This window comes from Erinaceus europaeus, chromosome 6 (assembly GCF_950295315.1).
Source record: "Erinaceus europaeus chromosome 6, mEriEur2.1, whole genome shotgun sequence".
NCBI classification, from domain to species: Eukaryota; Metazoa; Chordata; class Mammalia; order Eulipotyphla; family Erinaceidae; genus Erinaceus; species Erinaceus europaeus.
In genome coordinates this window covers 21595489-21618453 of record NC_080167.1, presented here as the reverse complement: position 1 = coordinate 21618453, position 22965 = coordinate 21595489, and the positions used below count along the sequence as shown (strand labels likewise).

The window sequence follows — 22965 nt, the reverse complement described above, 5'->3', positions numbered from 1 at the left end:
CAACTACAGAAGCCAGACCTTCTGCACCCCACAATGACCCTGGATCCATACTCCTGGAGGGATAAAGAATTGGAAAGCTTTCAAGGGAGGGGGGTGGTATACAAAACTCTGGTGGTGGAAATTGTGTGGAATTTTATCCCTCTTATCCAATAGTCTTATCGATATTTTTAATTTTATAAATAAATTAACAATAAAAAAGAATACTTCATACAAAGGCAGAAACCAAGAAGCCATGTTGACTTTGAATATTACTAATCTTTTACACAGTCAACCATGAACTGACAGACATTTATTAGAATGATACTTAATTTCCATGTTCATCTCCAATTGACTTGGGATACATAATCCTACTGGGATGTCACAAAACAATGAAATCAGATAGGAACAAGCTCTAAATACATACTAAGTTTAATAAACATAAGATTATATATACATAGAACTCCTCACTTTGAAAAAGGTCATTAATCTCAAGAAGCAAAAAAAAAAATATGAGTAAAATCTTGCTTAAATAAAACCTATAGTTAGTTTTGTATTCATAGCTAAAACCAATATGCTCTTAAATTGTTATGGTAAAAAAAATGCCATTTACCAGTTCGGCTGTCAATATATATGTGTAAAATGTTAACACTAACTGGCCTTCTATATCTTCTAAAATGCTGACTCAAAGTTAATGCATAAAGGAGTTTGAGTTGCTGTGATGTGAATCTGTATGCTAAGGGGCAATGGATCTGGGAGTCAGGCAGGTTGCTGCTTCATTTGTGAATCCATTATTTGGTATCCATAGAATCAGGAGTCATTTAATCAGCCTCTATGAATCATAGTTGACTAATCAGTAGAAAGAAGGTCCTACATACAGAGGGAGTTGGCTAAACTATTGTACTAGCTATATAACAATTGTTAAGCAAAGAAGATTGTGTCCTATACAGGTACAACTCAAAAAATATTTGTTTTTCCCATGTCCCACTAGAACCCACAATTTTTTTTACCTGTAAAATCCTACCTGCATAGAGAACTTTCTCTAGAATTATCATTTACTCCTAAGGGGGAAAAAAGGCCATATTTTAATTAAGCAAGAGAAAAATACTATATACTAAATATATAAGCGATGCCTTACTAGAAAGGATTCTTTTGTTTTCTATTTTTTTCTAAAAAGTATTTTATTTATAGGCCACATTTTAATTAAGCAAGAGAAAAATACTATATACTAAATTATATAAGCAATGCCTTGCTAGAAAGGATTCTTTTGTTTTCTATTTTTTTCTAAAAAGTATTTTATTTCTCTGATAGGCAGTTAATGCATTTAAGACTCTAAGTCCTTTTGTATTTCTCAAATGCAAGAAAAAATAAATAGTATTTATCAACAATCAATTCCTACAAATGCCCTACTGTCTACAACAACCATTAATTAAATAAAGGCCTGAAAATGGGGGCTGGGTGGTGGCAGATCTGCTTGAGTGCACGTTATAGTGCTCAAGGACCTGGATTCAAGCTCTAGTCCCCACCTGCAGGGGGGGAAGCTACACAAGTGGTGAAGCAGTACAGCAGGTGCTTCTCTTTCTCCCTTCCTAGCTCCTCCCCCTTCTCAATTTCATCCTTCTCAAACCAAATATATTATTTATTTTGTTAAAAGTTAGGAATGTGGCAAAACATGGCATGTTCAGCAGAACTGATATTATAAACCAACATAAATAGCACAGTTTACTTCTCTAGAAGTCTACCACTAGGCATAGTGAGAAGAAAGTATCCAATAATTTGACTGTTGTAAAACTCACCATCTACAGCATTTTGTTTCAGGCCGTTCAGTCACAAGGACCTGGGCCTATAGACACAGTAATTGGCAGCAAGCCCAGCAGGAGACAGACTCTTCCCAACTCTGAGTGTGAGATATTTGAATCTTATAATAAAACATGGTGAAATTGTCTCCACTAGTAGGGAATTTTTCTAGACCCACTTCAAAAACAGGGAGTATACGAATGCATGATGTCATTTACTCAACTCCCCATTATGTAGAATGCCCTGTATTTTGGTGTCAAAACAAAAATAAATATAAAGAGAACAGAGAATGGTCTCACAATTCAATGTGAAATAAGAACCCAATCGAATAGGAATAAAAATAAATAGAAAGTACAACTGACAAAAATGCCCTGTAACGTAAACTTATTTTCTCCAGCTAAAAGCTATAAACCAATTCATTTATTGGAATAATTATTTTTAAAAAAGCTCTCATATGGAAATAACAACACTCTTATATGGAATAATAATAATATGCTGATAATTTGGAGTTATGCTATTTTAATTGATATGGCAATTAAAGACAATAATTGAGAGAAAAAGCAAAAAGTTTAAAAAGTAGCAAATTCTGCATTATCAAGTGGCACATAAATAATATCAAATAACAAATTATTCATTTTTATATAGCAGTGGCTATATAAAAAATTTTCACACAGAAAACAAAACATATGGGGAGGCAGCGTTATCATTATGTAAAAGATTTTCAAGCCTAAGGCTTTAAAATACCAGGTTTAATCCCCAGCACCACCATAAACCAAAGGTAAAGCAGGAGTAGGGCAGTAGCACAGTGAGTTAAGCGCAAGGACCCGTGGACGAATCCCAGTTCAAGACCCCAGCTCCCCACCTGCAGGGGAGTCGCTTCACAGGCGGTGAAGCAGATCTGCAGGTGTCTATCTTTCTCTCCCCCTCTGTCGTCCCCTCCTCTCTCATTTCTCTCTGTCCTATCCAACAATGAATAACATCAATAACAGCAACAATAATAGCTACAACAATAAAAAAACAAGGGCAACAAAATGGAATAAATAAATATCTTTAAAAATATTTATGACTCCTCAAAAAAATATAGTATTTTTAAAAAACAGAAAGCACATGAAGTAAAAATTATTGTGTTTCCGTAGGTGTAGAGGTGCCTGTGTGTGTATATGTTTGTGGGGTGTCTATGTGTAGTTTTTCAAATACTGCAGTTCTGACTTTGGGCATAGTAGCTGTAAAATACACGGCAAAAATATACTCAGACAAAGAAAAACATAAACAGTAAAATCAGTGATATATGAATGAAAATTAAAATAAAACTCAAGTGTTATTTTTACTGCTGTTACTAGAATTCTCAAACTAAGAACTAGCATATAAGCACATCATCTTACATTTTTACTTGCATATTAGCTTTGTGCAGTAAAAGCTTCAATGATGTTAGTTTTTCCAAACTGCTTCCTGTATATGATTTCTGATTATAAAGTGAGTCTCTGTCAAAACAATCCTGCCTCGTAATTCCATGTAAAAGCTAGTGACTTGATAGCAGCTGCAGTTGATGCCGACAGATTTTTTTTTTTTTTTTTGGTTCACGTTCATTCAGAATTCATCACAAACATAAGGAAAATTCAGTATTTTCAAAAGAAGCAGGTAAGAAAAACACTTTTCCTCATCATTTTGACAGATAAGTTTTCTTTTTTATCTTTTTTTTAATTTCTTTATTGGGGAGTTAATGTTTTACATTCAACAGTAAATACAATAGTTTGTTCATGCATAACATTCCCCAGTTTCCCATTTGACAGATGTTTCCTGGTGTTGCCAGATGTACTCACCAGTTTAGGCCAAGTCATGGCCTTAATATGTAGTTGATATCCTGACTCAGAAGTCCACAGAACTTCATAGATGGTATTATAATGTATGCATATTAGGCAAACCAATCTTGTCAATAACAAGCTTCAGGTACCACAGCTGACCTTTGAGAAAATTACTATAGGGAGCTTTTATTTTATTTTTTTTTCAAGGTCTGGCCATTTCCCAGGCCACATATTTTATTTATTTATTTATTTAATTTTATTTCTTTATTGGGGGATTAATATTTTACATTCAACAGTAAATGCAATAGTTAAATACAATACATGCATAAAATTTCTCCGTTTTCCACATAACAATACAACCCCCACTAGGTCCTCGTCATCCTTCTTGGACCTGTACTCTATAGGGAGCTTTTAAAGGATACAGCTAACTGCTATGGTTTTAGTTTGACACGTTCCATACTTTTAACTATCAGTTTTAAAATGTTTATGTTAGTTCCTTTGACCCAGACTCCCTACTTTTAGGGTCATGCCTCACTCATTCACCCTTCAGTATTGGAATTCCTAGGGTTATGTTACCAGCCTTCTTCTCAATCTACATGGTTTTATCTTGGAAAGAAATCAATCTACAACTCCTATCAACTTTTCTTAAACTCTAGCTCCTCAACATCAATTCAGAGCATCTGGTGGGCACTAAACAACAGTTAAGGAACAAGTGATTGTAATTATAAACTCTTAGTTGGGGAACGGGTGTGGCATACCTGGTGATCACACATGTTATAGTCCACTTGGACCCAGATTTGAACCCCCAGTCCCCACCTGTAAGGGACCTGGGGGGACACCTGCAACTTCATGAGTAGTGAATCAGTGCTGCAGGTGTGTCTGTCTCTCTCTCTATAAATATATCCCCTTACTCTTTTGATTTCTGGCTGTCTCTATCCAATAAATAATGATAATTTTTTAATATTTATTTATTATTATTTATTCCCTTTTATTGCCCTTGTTTCATTGTTGTAGTTATGACTGATGTCGTCGTTGTTGGATAGGACAGAGAGAAATGGAGAGAGGAGGGGAAGACAGAGAGGAGGAGAGAAATATAGACACCTGCAGTCCTGCTTCACTGCTTGTGAAGTGACTCCCCTGCAGGGGGGGAGTCGGGGGCTTGAACCAGGATCCTTACGCCTGTCCTTGCGCTTTGCGCCAAGTACACTTAACTCGCTGCGCTACCGCACGACTCCCAATAATACATTTTTAAAAAAATTAAAAAACCTCTTAGTTGAATATAACACAGTAATTTAGAATAGAGCATAACAAATAATTAAAATGACTATAACAAGTTCCTAGAAAACAGAAGCTGTGTCCTAAAATGATGCAATGTGGAATATTAACCTATAGATTAAAAGGTTTATTTTAAAATAACTTCTTTAAAGAGGGGCGGTGGTAACCAGGGACAACTACTTGGTTAGCTCCTTAAAAACCTCTCTGTTTCCTCATCTTGTGACTTCCGTAACTTGAAAAACAGTTCCATAGACTATCTTAGATAAAGGCCCGTGAGAATAAAGGTATCCTTAACAGTTCACACCATGGTAGGAGTTATTTCTTAGGAAGACACAAGTTTTCAAAACTTAAATTTTCTGAAATATTTTGTATCCTCATAATTCAATGTTAGTATTGAGTATTACAATAATGGCGACATTTTGTTCTAACAAAATTCAAGTCATGTTAATTACCAAAGACAAGCATTTTATCCTTAAAAGCAGAGTCAGTAACTCTGTTTTTGAGTTATGGGTTGGTGTGGTGGTACACCTGGTTAAGTGCATGTATTACCATGCACAATGACCTAAGTTCAAGCCCCCAGTCCCAACCTACAGGGGAGGAAGCTTCATGAGCAGTGGAGCGGGGCTTCAGGTATCTATCTCTCCCTTCTGTCTCCCTCTCTCTATCATCCCATTCCATCTCAATTTCTCTCTATTCTACCAAATAAAATAGTTTAAATTGAGTTATGAGGATGAAATTGTTAATAGTAAGACCTTTTTGGTATAGTGATATATAAAATAAAACTGCTTCTCAACCAGGTGCTGATTTTCAATTTCCATATTAATAGCTGGTATTTTCAAAACACAGACTCTACTTGGATCTATGATATACTAGCGGTTTGCAATTTGTATTGTTGCTTTTCGTTTAAAATATCAGAAAAATATTATGTATTTTCTAACATTTTTCTTTTTTAAGATTTCTGATAGGGACAGAGAGAAATTAATAAAGAGATGGGAGACAGAGATTTGCACTGCTTCACCACTCAAAGCTTTCTCTCTGTAGATGGGGTTCAGCGGCTTGAACCTGAGTCTTTTGCACATGGTAGTGTGCTCAACCAGGTGAGCCTGGGGAGTCCGGCGGTAGCGCAGCGGGTTAAGTGCAGGAGGCGCAAAGCTCAAGGACTGGCATAAGGATCCCGGTTCGAGCCCCCGATCTCCACCTGCAGGGGAGTCGCTTCACAAGCGTTGAAGCAGGTCTGCAGGTATCTTTCTCTCCCCCTCTGTCTTCCCTTCCCCTCTCTATTTCTCTCTGTCCTATCCAACAACAATGACATCAATAATAACAACAATAAAACAACAAGGACAACAAAAGGGAATAAATATAAAAAAATAAAATAACAAAAAAACAGGTGAGCCTCCATTCAGTTTTGTACACTATTATCTCCAAATAAAAAGCATAGCTACTTTTGAATGAATTTTATTTACTACACATAATCCACTAGGTATATAAATAAAATGAACATTATTCTATAAAAATCATCATAACATATGATGTGATTATATAAGAACACACAATAGGCTAACTTGAAATGTTTCAATGATTTCTTCTTTTTTCTTTTATCACTGTATTGGGGGTTAATGTTTACAGTATAGTAGTGCACAAATTCTCATCTCCCAAGATAGGTATATTCAAAGAACTCTTAGCCCCAATTTAGTAATTACAGAAAGGTATTATATTTTAGGTTCTTGAGTCATTAAATTGTTTTTTGCCTCCAGGGTTATTGCCTGCACCACGAATCCACTGCTCCTGGAGACCATTTTTTTCCCTTTTGTTGCCCTTGTTGTTTTATCATTGTTATGGTTATTGTTGTTGTTGTTGCTGCTGTCGTTGGATAGGACAGAAAGAAATCAAGAAAGGAGGAGAGACAGAGAGTGTGGGAGAGAAAGACACCTGCAGACCTGCTTCACTGCTTGTGAAGCGACTCCCCTACAGGTGGGAGTCCCGGGGCTCGAACTGGGATCCTTACACTGGTCCTTGTGCTTCGCACCACGTGTGCTTAACCCACTGCGCTACCGCCCAATGCCCTTAAGATTTTATTTATTAATGAGAAAGGTAGGAAAGTGAGAAGACCAGACATCACTCTGGTACACGTGCTGCCAGGGATTGAACTTGGCACCTCATGCTTGAGAGTCCAATCCTTTATTCACTGTGCCACGTACCGGACCACTAAATGAATTTCTTTTCATAAAGACAGTACTGGCATTGGCAAGATAGCTCACATGGAAGGGTGGTGGCTTTTCCAGGTACAGGATTCAGGCTTAATTTAAGCATGACCCCCAACAACTAAGGGAAGTTTCAGTGTGTGTCATCTTCCCGTCTCCCCCTTTGTCTCTCTGTCTCTCTCTGTATCTGAAAAAGTCTGCCCAGGCCAATGAATCCCCAACCATGACAAAAGATTGTACTGTCTCAAATATTTAAATAGCTATAGTTCAGTTTGTAAATAACACTGAAAATTATGATTTAGAAATTAGTAAGAAAGAAACAACACAACATACATATTTCTTTCAGGTTTTTTGTCTGTTTGTTTGTTTGTTTGTTTTGGTTTCAAACTTTTATCGGGCCAGGAGATATTCACCAGGTAGAAAACTTGCCTCACCATTCATTAGGCACAAAGTTTAACCTGGAAGCACATAGAAGTGGGGAGCTTCATCGATTATGGAGCAGGACCGGGGTGTCCTTCCTCCATCTCTTTGTCTCTTGTCCCCCCCCATTATCATTATCATTATCCACAAATGCGTTCTGTTTATCTCTCTCTCTCTTATTAAGATAAGAAATGTTAAAAAAAAAAAAATTTTAAAAACTGGCCTGTGAGATCACACAGTGAAAATATTTTGTTTTCCCAAGATATCAGTATGGCATTAAAAAAAAAAAATGGCAGAGAAATAAAATAAATTTAAAGCTTTGTCAAACTTATTGTGAAAACATGTTTATCTAGAGACTTGCCAAGAGTAATTCCCTACTTAAAATCACTTACCCTGATTTCTAACTTGAGATTTTCCGCTTTCATTTTCGGACAAATATTCAGTAATTTGTTGACAATTCCTATGTACAAAAAACGGTGTGAAATACTATCACTAGCTGAGGCTTATATGAATTCCACTTAAATTCTTACAATATTTCAGATATTTGAAATCCTAACAAAATGTATTTATCACGTATGCTCTTTACTGAATGTATAATATGAAGAAGGAAAGCAGTGGGGGCCAGGTGGTGGTTTACTCAGTTAAGTGCACACAGTATCATGTACAAGGTTCATCGCCGCTCCCCCCACACGAGCATGTGTATGCGTGTGCGTGTGCGTGTGCGTGTGTGTGTGTGAGAATATTGTGCAGCTGTCAAAATGATGAAGTAATTGGCTTACTTTGTCTTGGATGGAACTTGAGAAGGAATCATGTTAAGTGAAATAAGCCACAGAGAGAAGGATAAATACAGGATGATCTCACAGGTGGAAGTTAAGAAACAAAGACAGAAAGGAAAAACAAAAGGTAAAACTTGAATTTTGCATGGGGTATTGTTCCTACTCAAAGGACTCTGGGGAATGGAGGGCATAAAGAAGGAATTGAACTCCTGGTACATGATGGCAGAGAAGGACCTAAGTTGGGGGTGAGGGAGTTTACGGATACCCAGCATGGGGAGATGAGAAATTATACTTGTGTCAACATCTGTCCTATAACTATTAATAGCCCTAGTAAAGTTATTTAAAAAAAATTTTTAATATCTATAAATAAAAAGTGTCTGAAGAAGAAAAAAATTTAAGCATCATTTATTAATGACTAACCTTTGAATACAAATACTTACATATTCAAACCATAGTTAATAGCATGGTCCTTAGCACTTCTTCCAAAGATATCTCTACAAAGGACATCAATTCCTTGTTGAAGAAGAAATATGATCATTTTGGGGGCTACACAGTGCAGAGCAAGCATGAGGGCAGTTCTAAAAAGAGATAAAATATTACCCTCTGAAATTTAGTTATTTAAACAGTAAGTTGGATATGCTTTACCGAGTTCATATCTTAGCTGTGTATAATTATACATTTATAAGCTCAAGTGTTCACCTTTACAAATCATCTTCAATGTTGAAAGAAACATCATAACAATGGGAGCATTATATAGGAATAGTTTCTAATTTAAGTTCGTTGGTGGGCAAGAAGCTATGCTGAGGTTTTATCTAAGACAGGTAAAGAGTTCATTAAAAAATACCCTACTTCTCCCTGGGTTTAGCCAAACCACTTTAAAGATGATTTAACTCCAAAAGGGAGACCTTAATCTTCGTCTGCAATATTCATGCCTTTAGGTTCATGATTAGTCAACAATTTGTTCTGCATTAAAGTCTTTTTTTCTGGTTCTTTTCTAAATTTTTATTTATTTATTCCCTTTTGTTGCCTATTATTTTATTGTTGTAGTTATTATTGTTGATATTGATGTCGTTGTTGTTGGATAGGACAGAGAGAAATGGAGAGAGGAGGGTAAGGCAGAGAGGGGGAGAGAAAGACACCTGCAGACCTGCTTCACCACTTGTGAGGCAACTCCCCTGCAGGTGGAGAGCTGGGGGCTCGAACCGGGATCCTTATGCCAGTCCTTGCGCTTTGCGCCACGTGCGCTTAACCCACTGCGCCTGACCGCCCTCTGCATTAAATCTTAACTGTTTTTCAGCCACCAGGTTCCAGATGATACCATGATGCCAACCTGACTTTCTTGGGCAGAGGACCCCACCATGTGTCTTGGAACCCCGCCTCCCCAGATACCTGCCCCATTAGGGAAAAACAGAGACAGGCTAGGAGAACCTGTCAACACCCATGTTCAGTGGAGAAGCAGTTACAGAAGCCAGACCTTCCACCTTCTGCACCCCACAATGATCCAGGGTCCATACTCCCAGAGGAATAAAAAACAGGGAAGCTATCAAAGGAGAGGATTGGATATGGAGCTCTGGGGGTGGGCAATGTGTGGAAATGTACCCGTTTATCCTATGGTCTTGTCCGTGTTTCCATTTCATAAATAAAGAAATAAAAATAATTTAAGAAGACCAAGGGATGGCACACCCAGTAAATTATACACTTGCTGCCATGCATAAGAATCTGGGTGTAAGAACCTGGCCACCATGAAATTGCACGCTTCACAAGTGCTGATGTGGAGCTGTTTCATCATTCTTCCCACTGTCTGTCTCTCTCTGCCTTTCACTCTCTATCTGAAAAGAAAAAAAAAAAAGGTTTATGAAAAGCAGTGGAACCATGCTTGCACAAAATCCTAGTTAAGTCCTGGTTGTAAGGGGGAAAGAGTTAAGTTTTCAAACAGTAACATTGATAATACTACTTACTACTAATGGTCATTTATGATGCTCAGGTTTGTGGGCTCCCTAGTAAATTATCTTAAGTGTTATGTTTAATCTTATATACAGCCATAATTAAAGGACATGCAGTGGATGAGGTAACAGTTCAGGAAGTAATGATGCAGACACTCTATCCTCCTTCCCAGTCAAGAATATGTGCATTTGACTCCAGAAACACTTAACAGACTGCCTGTAAGGAGTCTTGTAGACTTCATCATCTATTAACACATATGTGAACTTTATACATGTTAATATATTATTCATACAATAGGCCAAGCCAGGGACAAAACAATTTAAGGACATAATAAAGAAAATATATTTACAGTTTGACTTTATTTTACCAATGTTGTAAAGTTAATTAAACACTGTGGTCCACTGCAAGAGCATTAGGATATGGCTAAAAAGAGTATTATAGGAGGGAGTCAGGCAGTAGCGCAGCAGGTTAAATATAGGTGGTACAAGCACAAGGACCAGCTTAAGCATCCCGGTTTGAGCCCCCAGCTCCCCACCTGCAGGGGAGTCGCTTCATAAGTGGTGAAGCAGGTCAACAGGTGTCTGTCTTTCTCTCCCCCTCTCTGTCTTCCCCTCCTCTCTCCATTTCTCTCTGTCCTATCCAACAACGATGACAACAATAAAGACAACAATAACACAAGGACAACAAAAGAGAATACATATTTTTTTTAAAAAAAAAGAGTATTATAGGAGTCCCTTATAGCCTACAGACAATTATATGAAATTATTGTAACAAAGCAAAAGGAGACTGAAATTGTTGCTAAGAAAGGGAGTTTAGTTGACATCTATTGATGTTAAGAATGTCCCCCACACCTACAGACATCTAATTTTTGACAAATGTGCCCAGACTACTTATTAAATGGGAAAGCAGAGTCTCTACAACAAATGGTATTAGAAAAAAGGGGTTGAAACATGCAGAAGAATGAAACTGAACCACTATATTTCACCAAATACAAAAGTAAATTCCAAGTGGATCAAAGACTTGGACGTTAGACCAGAAACTATCAGATACTTAAGAGGAAAATATTGGCAGAACTCTTTTCCATATAAATTTTAAAGACATCTCCAATGAAACGAATCCAATTACAAAGAAGACTGAGGCAAGCATAAACCTATGGAACTACATCAAATTAAAAAGCTTCTTACAGCAAAAGAAACCACTACCCAAACCAAGAGACCCCTCACAGAATGGGGGATCTTTACATGGCATATATCACACAAGAGGCTAGTAACCAAAATATATAGAGAACTTGCCACACTCAACCACAAGAAAACAAATAACCCTATCCAAAAATGGGGAGACGATATGGACAGAATATTCACCACAGAAAAGCTCCATAAGGCCGAGAAACACATGAAAAAATGCTCCAAGTCTTTGGTTGTTAGAGAAATGGAAATCAAGACAACAATGAGATACCACTTCACTCCTGTGAGAATGTCATACATCAGAAAAGGTAACAGCAGCAAATGCTGGAGAGGGTGTGGGGTCAAAGGAACCCTCCTACACTGCTGGTTCAGGAATGTCAATTGGTCCAACCTCTATGGAGAACAGTCTGGAGAACTCTCAGAAGGCTAGAAATAGACCTACCCTATGATCCTGCAATTCCTCTCCTGGGGATATATCCTAAGGATCCCAGCACACCCATCCAAAAAGATCTGTGTACACATATGTTCTTAGCAGCACAATTTGTAATAGCCAAAACCTGGAAGCAATCAGGTGTCCACCAACAGATGAGTGGCTGAGCAAGTGGTGGTATATATACACAATGGAATACTACTCAGCTATAAAAAAATGATGACTGCACCGTTTTCAGCCAGTCTTGGATGGACCTTGAAAAATTCATGTTAAGTGAAGTAAGTCAGAAACAGAAGGATGAATATGGGATAATCTCACTCTCAGGCAGAAGTTGAAAAACAATATCAGAAGAGAAAACACAAGTAGAACCCGAACTGGAATTGGCGTATTGTACCAGAGTAAAAGACTGGGGTAGGTGGGGGGAGAACACAGGTCCAAAAAGGATGACAGAGGACCTAGTGGGGGTTGTATTGGTATATGGAAAACTGGGAAATGTTATGCATGTACAAACTATTGTATTTACTGTGGAATGTAAAACATTAATTCCCCAACAAAGAAATTTTTAAAAAATAGACTTGTGGGGGTCGGGCAGTAGTGCAATGGTTAAGTGCACATGGCGCAAAGCCCAAGGACCAATATAAGGATCCTGGTTCGAGCCCCCGGCTCCCCACCTGCTGGGTGGTTCGATTCACAAGCAGTGAAGCAGGTTTTCAGGTGTCTGTCTTTCTCTCCCCCTCTCTGTCTTCCCCTCCTCCCTCCAATTCTCTCTTCTTATCCTAACAATAATGACATCAATAACAGCAATAATAATAAACATAACAATAAAGCAACAAGAGCAACAAAAGGGGAAAAAATAGCTTCCAGGAGCACTGGACTTGTGGTGCAGGCACTGAGCCCCAGCAATAACCCTGGAGGCAAAAAATAAATAAATAAAAATAAAAAAGAATGAACTTGTAGCTTGGCCTTTAAACACTTGTCTTTAAAGAGGGAACTTCAGTTTGCATCTATCAGTATTAAGGGAAGAACTCTATAGTTTTATCCTTTCTGCAGATCCTACACTAAAAAATGCCCTACTTTACAAGATGGGCTTTTAGTATATGCCTGACTCTTACAACTTTGGAGACTTGCACAAACACAGAGGAGACAGGCTATACAAGAAGAAAAAGATAGTGATAAGGGGGAATGAATTGAGAAATTCACTCTCCCTCATTGGAAGGGGAATGGCTTAAGAGCTTTACAGCCCCCCACACATACACACACACACACACACACACACACACACACACACACACACACTGGCCAGTTGATCTTTTTTTTTTTTATTTAAATTTTTTTTACAATATTTATTTAATAAAGTAAGGTTTTTGTTTCTTTTACAAATTGAGCTTAATACTTGGGCAATCATTTATTTTATACTTCCTCATGATTTATATCTGTGATAATTTTCTCATCTGCTTCTGGTGAAATGTAGAGTCTACATTTCTGTACACATGTTCTGATAAGTTGTATCTTTCTGTTAAGAGTTCTGTGTACAGTTTATGGCAGGAGGTGATGAAACAGACTATAAACAGATTATAATCACATGTATGTGCAATATTGAGATACCTTATTCTCCCTTTATAAAACAGTTAAGCTCAATATGGTGCTGATTAAAGTAAGGATCCTCTAAAAATGCTCACTAATGTGAAAACCACTTAATTAACCATATAAACTAAAAAATAGATTGTAAATGATCATTAAACAGCACTGTAAAGAATATGCATCTGGGGAGGGCCGGACAGTGGTACACCTGGTTAAGCACTCACATTACAGTGTGCAAGTACCTGCATACTAGCCCCAGTCCCTACCTGCAGGAGGAAAGCTTCACAAGTAGTGAAGCAGGGCTGCAGGTGTCTCTCTGTCTCTCTCCCCCCTACATCCCTCTTCCCTCACAATTTCTCTCTGTCTCTAGCCAATAAATAATTTTAAAGGAAAGAAAACAGGAATAGAAAAATAAAGAAAAAAAGAAATACGTATCACGATATACAGTCTTCTCAATATACCCACTCAGAATAATTGTTCTTCCTCTTTACTGATGAAGTACTGACATTTTCCACTGCATGTTAAGAATGATGAGCTAGTCCTCATTCATCTAATATTTCTTGAGTTTGTGATTATTGTCACTCTAGAACAATACTAACCTTAAAAGAGGACCACTTTACCTTTTCAATGCATCCACTGCACGTACATTTGCACCTTTGCTTGTTAAGAATTCCAGCATTTGCTGATTGTTTTTACTCACAGCAAGTAAGAGTGGTGTGAATCCATTCTGCAAAACAGAAAAACTAATTCACAATGCACAAAATCACGTCTTTAACTGAATGTTATAATTTGTAGAAGAGTTTACCCTCTAAATTTCAACATTTACTATGGAAAGGAAATAAAAAGAAACTGCTTCCTTCTCACTAGTCTGTAATTTTATATTTAATTCCTCTTATATACACTTAAAGACTTGGCAGCATGGAAAGAGGAGAGAAGGTAAAGAGAAACTGGATTACATCAACTAAACAACTTCTGCACAGTGAATTAAACCACATGCAAAATGCAAACACACCCCCACTGAGTGGGAGAAACTATTCATTCAGACAATACATATCTGACAAAGAGTTAATATTCAGGATATACAAAGAACATGCAAAACTCGAAGAAACAACGGCAACACAATGACCAAATTTTTTAAAATGTACCAAATAACAAGATAGAAATTTCCAAAAGCTACATGAAATAATATTTTCCTCACTTACAATCAGAGAAATGCAAATTGAGACAACACATACCTATAAGAATGGTGGACAACTAAAAGGTCAGAAACAGCAAAGTGATTGTGAGGGCATTAAGAAAAGAGAACACTGGGGTCAGGTGGTGGTGCACCTGGTTGAGAGCACATGTTACAATGCACAAGAACCCAGGTTCGAGTCCCCAGTCCCCTCCTGCAGGAGGAAAGCTTCACAAGTGGTGAAGCAGTGCTGCAGCTGTCTATCTGTCTCTCTCTCTCTCTCTCTCTCTCTCTCTCTCTCTCTCTATATATATATATATATATATATATATATATATATATATCCTACCCTTCCCTCTCAATTTCTGGCTGTCTCTATCAAATAAATGGATAAAGATAATAAATTTTTAAAAAATAGAACACTTTCAGTTGGAATGAAAAATCAGTGCAGTCTCTATGGAAAGTTGTATGGAGATTGAGTCATCAAAACAAAATAATAGGCCTGCCACATGATCCATAAATTCCTCTCCAAGGCATGCATCAGAGATCCTGAGACGGTAACCTAGAAAGTTATATGCATTCCACTATTCACAAAATCCAAACTATGAAATCAACCTAAGTGCCCATTGACAGACAAGTGGATAAAGATGGAGCAGATAAATTGAGGGGAATACTACTCAAAGGCATTTAAAAGATGGTGCTCTTTCTTTTAAGGACAAGATCATTATGCTAAGTGGACAAAGGATGAGTGCAGCAAAGAAGTACAACCTAGTTATCTTACTATTAATCTTTCTTTTCTTGTTTTTTCTTACTTATAATCTTATAGACAGTAATTGAGTCATGAAAGAAAGAAAAGAAAGAAAGAAAGAAAGAAAGAAAGAAAGAAAGAAAAGGGGAACTGAAAGAGTGGGTTAAACCACTGAATAGTTTCACTGTTAAGTGGGATATTAAATAAAAACTAACAAAAACTGACACCAACTGAATCAAGAACATTGGTGAGAAAGGATGAAGAGGACTTGAGGGACAGGGAGTAAGATGTCATTTGGTATAATGGCACTAGGACTTATAGGAATACATATATGTGTGTGTGTGTGTGTGTGTGTGTGTGTGTGTATGTGTGTACAGTTACTCCTAAATTACTATTACACTGTAAATCAGTGTTAATTTTTACATTACAGAAATTGATATATCCATAGTTATATTTCATTTCAGAGCCATGTATAATACCCAAGACTTATAGACAACCCACATTCTTAATGACATGTATGTGTGTGTGATACATATACACAATGAAATACTGTTCAAGTAGGAGAAAAGATGATGTTTCACTTTTGCTACAACATGGAAAGAACCATAAAAGACCAGATTAGCAAAAAGATCCAGAAGTGTAAAGACAAGTACCAAATGATCTCACTCATATGTGAGATATAAAGAAAGCAAGCAAGAAAGAAGTCTTCCTTTAAATGGGGAAATATATATGAGAAAGCATCCCTCCCTCCCTCTCTTCCTCCCTCCCCCTTCCTTCCTTCCTTCCTTCCTTCCTTCCTTCCTTCCTTCCTTCCTTCCTTCCTTCCTTCCTTCCTTCCTTCTTTCCTCTTTTCTCCTCATCCAGTAGAGCACACTATGTGCAAGGATCCAGGCCCTAGAGATAGGTTTTGCGACTGTCAGCCATGTCTATTTACCAGTTCTCAGAATTTAGCTTCTATCATAGCACAGACATAATATATTGATCGTATTACACTATATTATGTTCGAGTATGTTAATCCTCAGCTAAACTAGGTGTTTCTTGAGGACAAGGGCTATTTTTGGTATCTATATCTCCAAATTATAAAAAAGAAAACAACTAGTAAAGGCTATAGCTTCACTGAATACTCAAAAACAGAAAAAAGATTATAACTGGAGTGGTGTTTCTTAAATTCTATTTCAAAAACTGTTCATATTACTAGAACTTCCGTACTATCTCCCAAAATATCCCAAGATAACATATGTTTGAAAAATATGCTAAGATGGTCTTTAACTACAGGGCTTGGGGTGGAGGGGGAGATTCAGTAATGATGGAGCAGTTAGTGCAGGTGTCTCTCTTTCCTCTTCCTCCCTGTTTCTCCTTGTCTCTATCAGAAAAAGAAAGGAAGTGGGGGGGAGGGGAAACAGCCAGAAGGAAAGGTGGATTCAGGGCTATCATTGCTGCTCTGGAACTGTGGTCTTTGCATATGGTAATGTGTATTTTCTACCCAGCACACTACCACCTACCCCACATTACTACTTTCTATATATATAAAGGAAACACTGACATAACCATAGAATGAGAGGGATACAACTCCACACAATTCCCACCACCAGAACTCCTTATCCTATCCCCTCCCTTGAATAGCTTTCCTGTTCTTTAACCCTCTGGGAGTATGGACCCAAGGTCGTTGTGGGAAGGTCTGGCTTCTGTAGTTGCTTCCCCGCTGAACATGGGTGTTGACAAGTCAATCCATACTCCCAGCCTGCCTCTCTCTTTCCCTAGTGGGATGAGGTTCTGAGGAATCAGAGCTCCAGGACGCACTGGTGGGTAAAGCTCTGCATGAGCTGTGGGTTTGTCGTATTGGCACCTGCCACAACAGTAATGCCGGCAGCAATAAAATAAGTAAATACAATAATAAACAAACAAACCTCCCTCACATGGTGGCAGGGAATGGCATGTGGCATTCAGTACATTTCTGCATATGTGTGCTTATAAGATAAAGTGATGTGCTTAAAATATTTTCTAATTTGAATTGGTTTCAGTTCTACCTTGTTTCTTGCTTCGATATCAACACCCTGTGAAAGCAGCTTTGTAGCTATCGACAAATTCTCCCAACAGGCAGCATAGTGGAGAGCAGTGTTCCCATAGCAATCTGTCACCTTGGGATCTGCTAGATGTTCTAGTAGAATGAAGGCACATTCTATCTGCTGACATTGTATGGCCTGTATCATACCAAAATACAGACTGTGAATTCCAGGTAACCAAAGTTAGCATTCCAGGGGTTTTACACTTACTTAATTTTAAATGAGAAAACAATTTTTGTTCTATTTTTTACTCTTAAGTAATTAAATCAAAGCTGCCTCTTATTGATATAATGGATTAGTGCCTACCTTAATAAGAGCTGTTCTATTTTCATTGTCACAGAGATTAAGCTTGCATTTTGCATCCATCAGTTGAATTACCACTTCATGGTGGCCATTGACACAAGCAAAATGAAGAGCAGTCCTGTGAGAGTGAGAGGCTATTTTAGGATGTGATTTCAAATATGTACAATTACCCAGTAGCTGATGACTTAAGAACAAAATTTAACATTCTTTGGATAAACACATTACTTACTAGCATTCTCTTTTCACCACAACAATAGGGTCTTATGCACTTAGCAGAACTTAGACTAGAGTTAGTGTATTTCACCAAAGTAAAAGACTCTGGGGTAGGTTGAGGGGAGAGTTCAGGTCCTGGAACATGATGGCAGAGGACCTAGTGGGGGTTGTTTTGTTATGTGGAAAATTGGGAAATGTTATGCATGTACAAACTATTGTATTTACTGTCAACTGTAAAACATTAATCCCTCAATAAAGACATTTTTAAAAACATAGAATAATGGAGTTTTCTCTATTTGGATAAAAACAGTAGGACCCATGGAGCCAGGCAGTGACACACCCAGTTGAACATACACATTATAATGCTCAAGGATTCTGGTTGGAGCCCCAGATCCCGACCTGCATGAGGGAATCTTCATGAGTGATGAAGCAGGTCTGCATCCATACCATCTCTCTCTCTCTCTCTCTCTCTCTCTCTCTCTCTCAATCTGTCTATCTTGCTATCTCCCTCTCCGTTCTCAATGTCTATCTGTTCTATCTAATAAAAAGAGAAAAGAAAAAAGCTCAATCTTTTATTGTGTTAATGTTATCATCTAACATACACAGACTTTGTTTTGTTTTGTTTTGTTTACAATCAGCCTGGGGCTTAGAGGTGGTGCAACAAGTAGAGTGCACACATTGCCACGCACTGAAGAAATAGGTTCAAATCCCCAGTTCCCACCTGCAGGGGGGAAGCTTTACAAGCAGTATAGCAATGCTTCAGATGTCACTCTTTTTCTTTCTTTTCCTCACTCTTTATTTTTCTCTATCAAAAGAATTAAGGAAAAGAAAAGGGAAAAAAAATGATAAAAAAAAAAAAAAAGGAAATAAGGGTCACAGACATGCACAACTCCACAGCAATTAGGGTTCTTTTTCATCCAGAGATGAGAGTCAGACAGAAATAAAGGAAGAGAAATCACAGTCTCAGAGCTTCCTTTGGAGCTTCAGGGTTCAAATTTGGGCCGTGTGCATGGTCAGACATGTGCCAAATTAAGGGTTTATTTAATAACATTAAATCAAATATTTAGAACTTTGCTTTAGAATTCATTCCTTGGAAAGTCACTAGCAACATGAAAATGAAATTACTGTTCTCATAAGGCACTTGTCTATATAATACATCATCGTACCATGGTATAAAAAATGTGCACACGGAAGTGACATTCTGTCATTATTAATAATTGTTGTATCATTTGGAAACAGGCAGTAAAGTGTTCCAAAAACATAATTAGAAGTGAACTCAAGAACAACTAATTAACACAGGTTAAGGGCACATAATACAAAGCGCAAAGACTGGTACAAGGATCCCAGTTCGAGGCCCTGGCTCCCCACCTGCAGTGGGGGCAGCTTCACAAGCAGTGAAGCAGGTCTGCAGGTATCTATCTTTCCCTCTCCTTCTTTCTCATCCCCTCTTCTCTCTTTCTCTCTGTCCTATGCAAAAACAACAATAGCAATAGCAGCAACAACAATGGAAAAAAGATGGCATCCAGGAGCAGTGGATTCATAGTGCAGGTACTAAGCCCCAGCAATAACCCTGGTGGCAAAAAAACAAACAAAAAAAACCTTCTTTTTTCTTATTGACCTTAGAGCACAGCATTAGACCCCAGGTAAGTTCCTATGACATCGTGCCTTCAGAAGCTTTAGAGAGAACAGTGAAGGACCTAGCTCATAGGAAAGCAGGATCTCCACCAGGCTGAGCCTCTGCCAGGTCTGCATACCTCACTGACCTGGATCTCACTGACACTATTACCTGTTGTTCTTGTCTCTATCATTCAGCGTAGGTATCTGCTGCAAAAGAACTTTCTCCATTTTCACTTTGTCACCAATGATAGCAGCTTTGTGTATTTCCTTGAGATCTTTACCAAGGACCTGGTACCCACTCTTTGGGTTGACATAGTAGCTGATCTCTGGAGCCTTTTCAATCTCCATGCCAAAAGCCTTTTTAATCTCTTTGCCAACTGTCTTCCAAAGCAGCTCACTGATCCTTGGCTTCTCCCAGATTTCTGGACTCAAATCTAGGGCAAAAGTTAATGACAGCGATAATGATAATACCAACAAAGCTCCTTTTAAAAAAAATTATTGGGTAGAGACGGAAGAAATTGAGAGGGGAGAGGAGATAAAAAAAAAAAAAAAAGGAAAAGACAGAGACCTACAGCCCTGCTTCACCACTAGTGAAGCTTTCTCCCTGCAGGTGGGGAGAAGGGACTTGAACCTGGGTCCTTAGGCATTGTAATGTGCGCTTAACCAGATGTGCCACCACCTGGTTAATTCTTTTTTTAAAATATTTATTTATTCCCTTTTATCCCCCTTTTTCTTTTATTGTTGTATTTGTTATTGTTGTTGTTGGATAGGACAGAGAGAAATGGAGAGAGGAGGGGAAGACAGAGAGGGGAAGAGAAAGATAAGACACCTGCAGACCTGCTTCACCGTCTGTGAAGCGACTCCCCTGCAGGTGGGGAGCCCCGGGCTTGGACCGGGATCCTTCCACCAGTCCTTGCGCTTTGCGCCACCTGCGCTTAACCTGCTGCGCGCTACCACCTAACTCCCTTTTATTTTTTAACCAGGGAAAAGTGTGAACGCAGTCCCCCACTACCACAAATTATGCAGTCGAGTTTCCCACATTTGGGGAAATCTTAAGGGTCTGCATATCCGAAGTGCAATGGATAAGCTGTGTCCTGGGAAAGCCACCTTCGTGATCATGGTATCTCCCCTGCCAGGTAAGTATCCACCTGGTTAATTCTTTAGAATCAAGTATTTCTGCCGAATGACTTCTTAGTGTAGCAAAATCTAAAACTTTTGACTCATGAAATGTAATGCTGTAATATTTATTTTCATAATGTTCCTAATTGTTGAAATAGTCAAAGATTTTTTTTTTTAATTTTTTTTTATTTTTTAAATATTTATTTTTATTTATTTATTTATTCCCTTTTGTTGCCCTTGTTGTTTTATTGTTGTAGTTATTATTGTTGTTGTCATTGTTGGATAGGACAGAGAGAAATGGAGAGAGGAGGGGAAGACAGAGAGGAGGAGAGAAAGATAGACACCTGCAGACCTGCTTCACCGCCTGTGAAGCGACTCCCCTGCAGGTGGGGAGCCCGGGTTCGAACCGGGATCCTTATGCCGGTCCTTGTGCTTTGCGCCACCTGCGCTTAACCCGCTGCGCTACAGCCCGACTCCCAAGATTTTTTCTTCTACATGTATACAAATGTATGCTATGATTATTCAAATTCTTGACTAAAAAATGATGCTCTTTACACAAACATATACTGTCCTGGATTTAAGATAACCTATAGTTCACGAGAATTTTTTTTTTTTTTTTTTGCCTCCAGAGTTATCGCTGGGGCTCAGTGCCTGCACTACAGATCCACTGCTCCCGGAGACCATTTTTCCTGTTTTATTACCCATGTTGTTATTGCTATTGTTGTCGTTGCCGTTGTTGTTGGATAGGACAGAGAGAAATCGAGAGAGGAGGGAAAAGAGAGATAAACACCTGCAGACCTGCTTCACTGCTTTCGAAGCAACAGCCTGTCCCCACCTTCCTGTCTGCAGGTGGCAGGGCTCCAACCGTGATCCTTATGCCGGTCCTTGTGCGTCACACCATGTGTGCTTAACCCACTGCGATATCACCTGCCCCCTTCCTTTTTTTTTTTTATTACTTTTTACTTTTTCAGTTTTTGGATAACTAAGTGGGAAGGGGAGACTGAGAGGGAGAGGGAGAGAGACAGAGAGAGACACTGGTAGCACTGCTCTACCATTTGAGAAACGCTGCCCCTACAGTTAGGAAATGGGGTGAACCTGTGTCCTTGCACATTTTAACGTAGATGTTCTGCACATTTTAACGTAGATGCTCTAGCAAGTGTGCCACCAATCAAGTCTTAGTTCATGAGGAATTCTTAAGGAGTGAAAAATGCAATCCTCACGATAATATTTTCACTACTGTACACTTGACCGAGTTTTGAATACGAGTATCAAAGCATGCATGTGACCCTCAGAGAACTATGAAGCTAAAAATGTCTTTCTCTATCTGTCTCTCAATCTGAATGCAAAAGCGACCCAAAAGTGGTAAAACTGTAAGACTTCAGGTCTGCAATAATAAAAATATAGTAACTGTAATATTAGCATCTTATATCATACCTTTAGTATTATTCTGAAATTTCTTAGTTTTCTGTTTGACTGCACCTTCAGAAATTAGTTGATGACCACTACATAAGAATTGAGAAGTATTATTACTACATTAGTGATTCTGTGGAAAAAAGTTAACTCCTATAGTACTTGCAAAATATGAGGTAATGTCACAACTTTAATTGTCCTATATGCTTTGGATATATGAGATCTACAATAATCTTATTGATCACATATTATAAAGAATAGAAAAGAGTAAGTATAAGCCATAATGAATTAAGGAAATTACAGAACAGCAAGTTAACTAGTTAGAATACGGGGGGCAAGGGGCAGGGAATCTTACCAATGCATCCTTTATCTGTTTGCATTTGAGAAATTCACTTCTCTTTGACACAAAGAATTCCTACAGAAAAGAGAGATCTGACTGCCTTCTTTCACAAGAATGTTTGGCGATGTACTGAATACACAAAACATCCAAATTCCCCATAGAAAGAGTGAAAATTCCCAGACAAAACTAAGGCACAATTAGTTTTAAATTTCTGAGCTGATCTGACATGTATCAGTATCTTTGTGTCAATGGTGAGTTAGTTTATGCCGAGAGATAAGAGAATGGATTTGGAAAACGGATAGGTGGATGGTCAATTTATCAGTCAATAAATAAGGAATCTTGAATCAACTATTCAACAGCATTGATTCATGGTCACCTATTTAGAGAAAGAAAGGGGAGGGGAAGAAAGGGAGGGAGGAAGGAAGGGGAAGCAGAGGAGAGGAAGAAGGGAGGGAGGGAAAAAGAGGGAAAGAAAAGGATGAAAAATAAAGAAGGAAGGAGGGAATAAAGGAAGAAAGAAAAAAAAAAGAGAAAAAGGAGAAAGAATGGTTTGTGGTACAGGAGATGGCAATGTGGATAAAGCACTGAACT

The 22965-nt window shown here is 38.2% G+C and overlaps 1 protein-coding gene and 1 non-coding gene across 11 annotated transcripts in view; both read right to left on the bottom strand.

The window, feature by feature from the left end:
- The window catches only part of LOC132539100 (POTE ankyrin domain family member A-like), a 46746-nt gene extending 24285 nt beyond the window's left edge, over window positions 1–22461 (bottom strand). For 7 of the 10 annotated variants that reach the window (XR_009550415.1, XR_009550416.1, XM_060193300.1 and 4 more), the window contains exons 1-9: window positions 22390–22461; window positions 22059–22126; window positions 19675–19939; window positions 17679–17793; window positions 17337–17510; window positions 14007–14113; window positions 8688–8825; window positions 7864–7931; window positions 1001–1037 (exon numbers count right to left, since the gene is read on the bottom strand). Coding sequence is in view for 8 of the 10 variants with exons in the window: in XM_060193300.1 (XP_060049283.1) it covers window positions 1001–1037; window positions 7864–7931; window positions 8688–8825; window positions 14007–14113; window positions 17337–17510; window positions 17679–17793; window positions 19675–19939; window positions 22059–22126; window positions 22390–22397 (980 nt within the window). In the remaining 2 variants the exon portion in view is untranslated. The remainder of the gene's footprint in view (window positions 1–1000; window positions 1038–7863; window positions 7932–8687; window positions 8826–14006; window positions 14114–17336; window positions 17511–17678; window positions 17794–19674; window positions 19940–22058; window positions 22127–22389) is intronic. The other 3 variants (XM_060193303.1, XM_060193304.1, XM_060193302.1) reach the window with 3 other exon arrangements.
- On the bottom strand, window positions 20486–20649 carry LOC132539206 (U1 spliceosomal RNA). Its single transcript, XR_009550498.1, has one exon. It is a non-coding gene; the product is annotated as a U1 spliceosomal RNA (small nuclear RNA).
- Window positions 22462–22965: the final 504 nt, after the last annotated feature.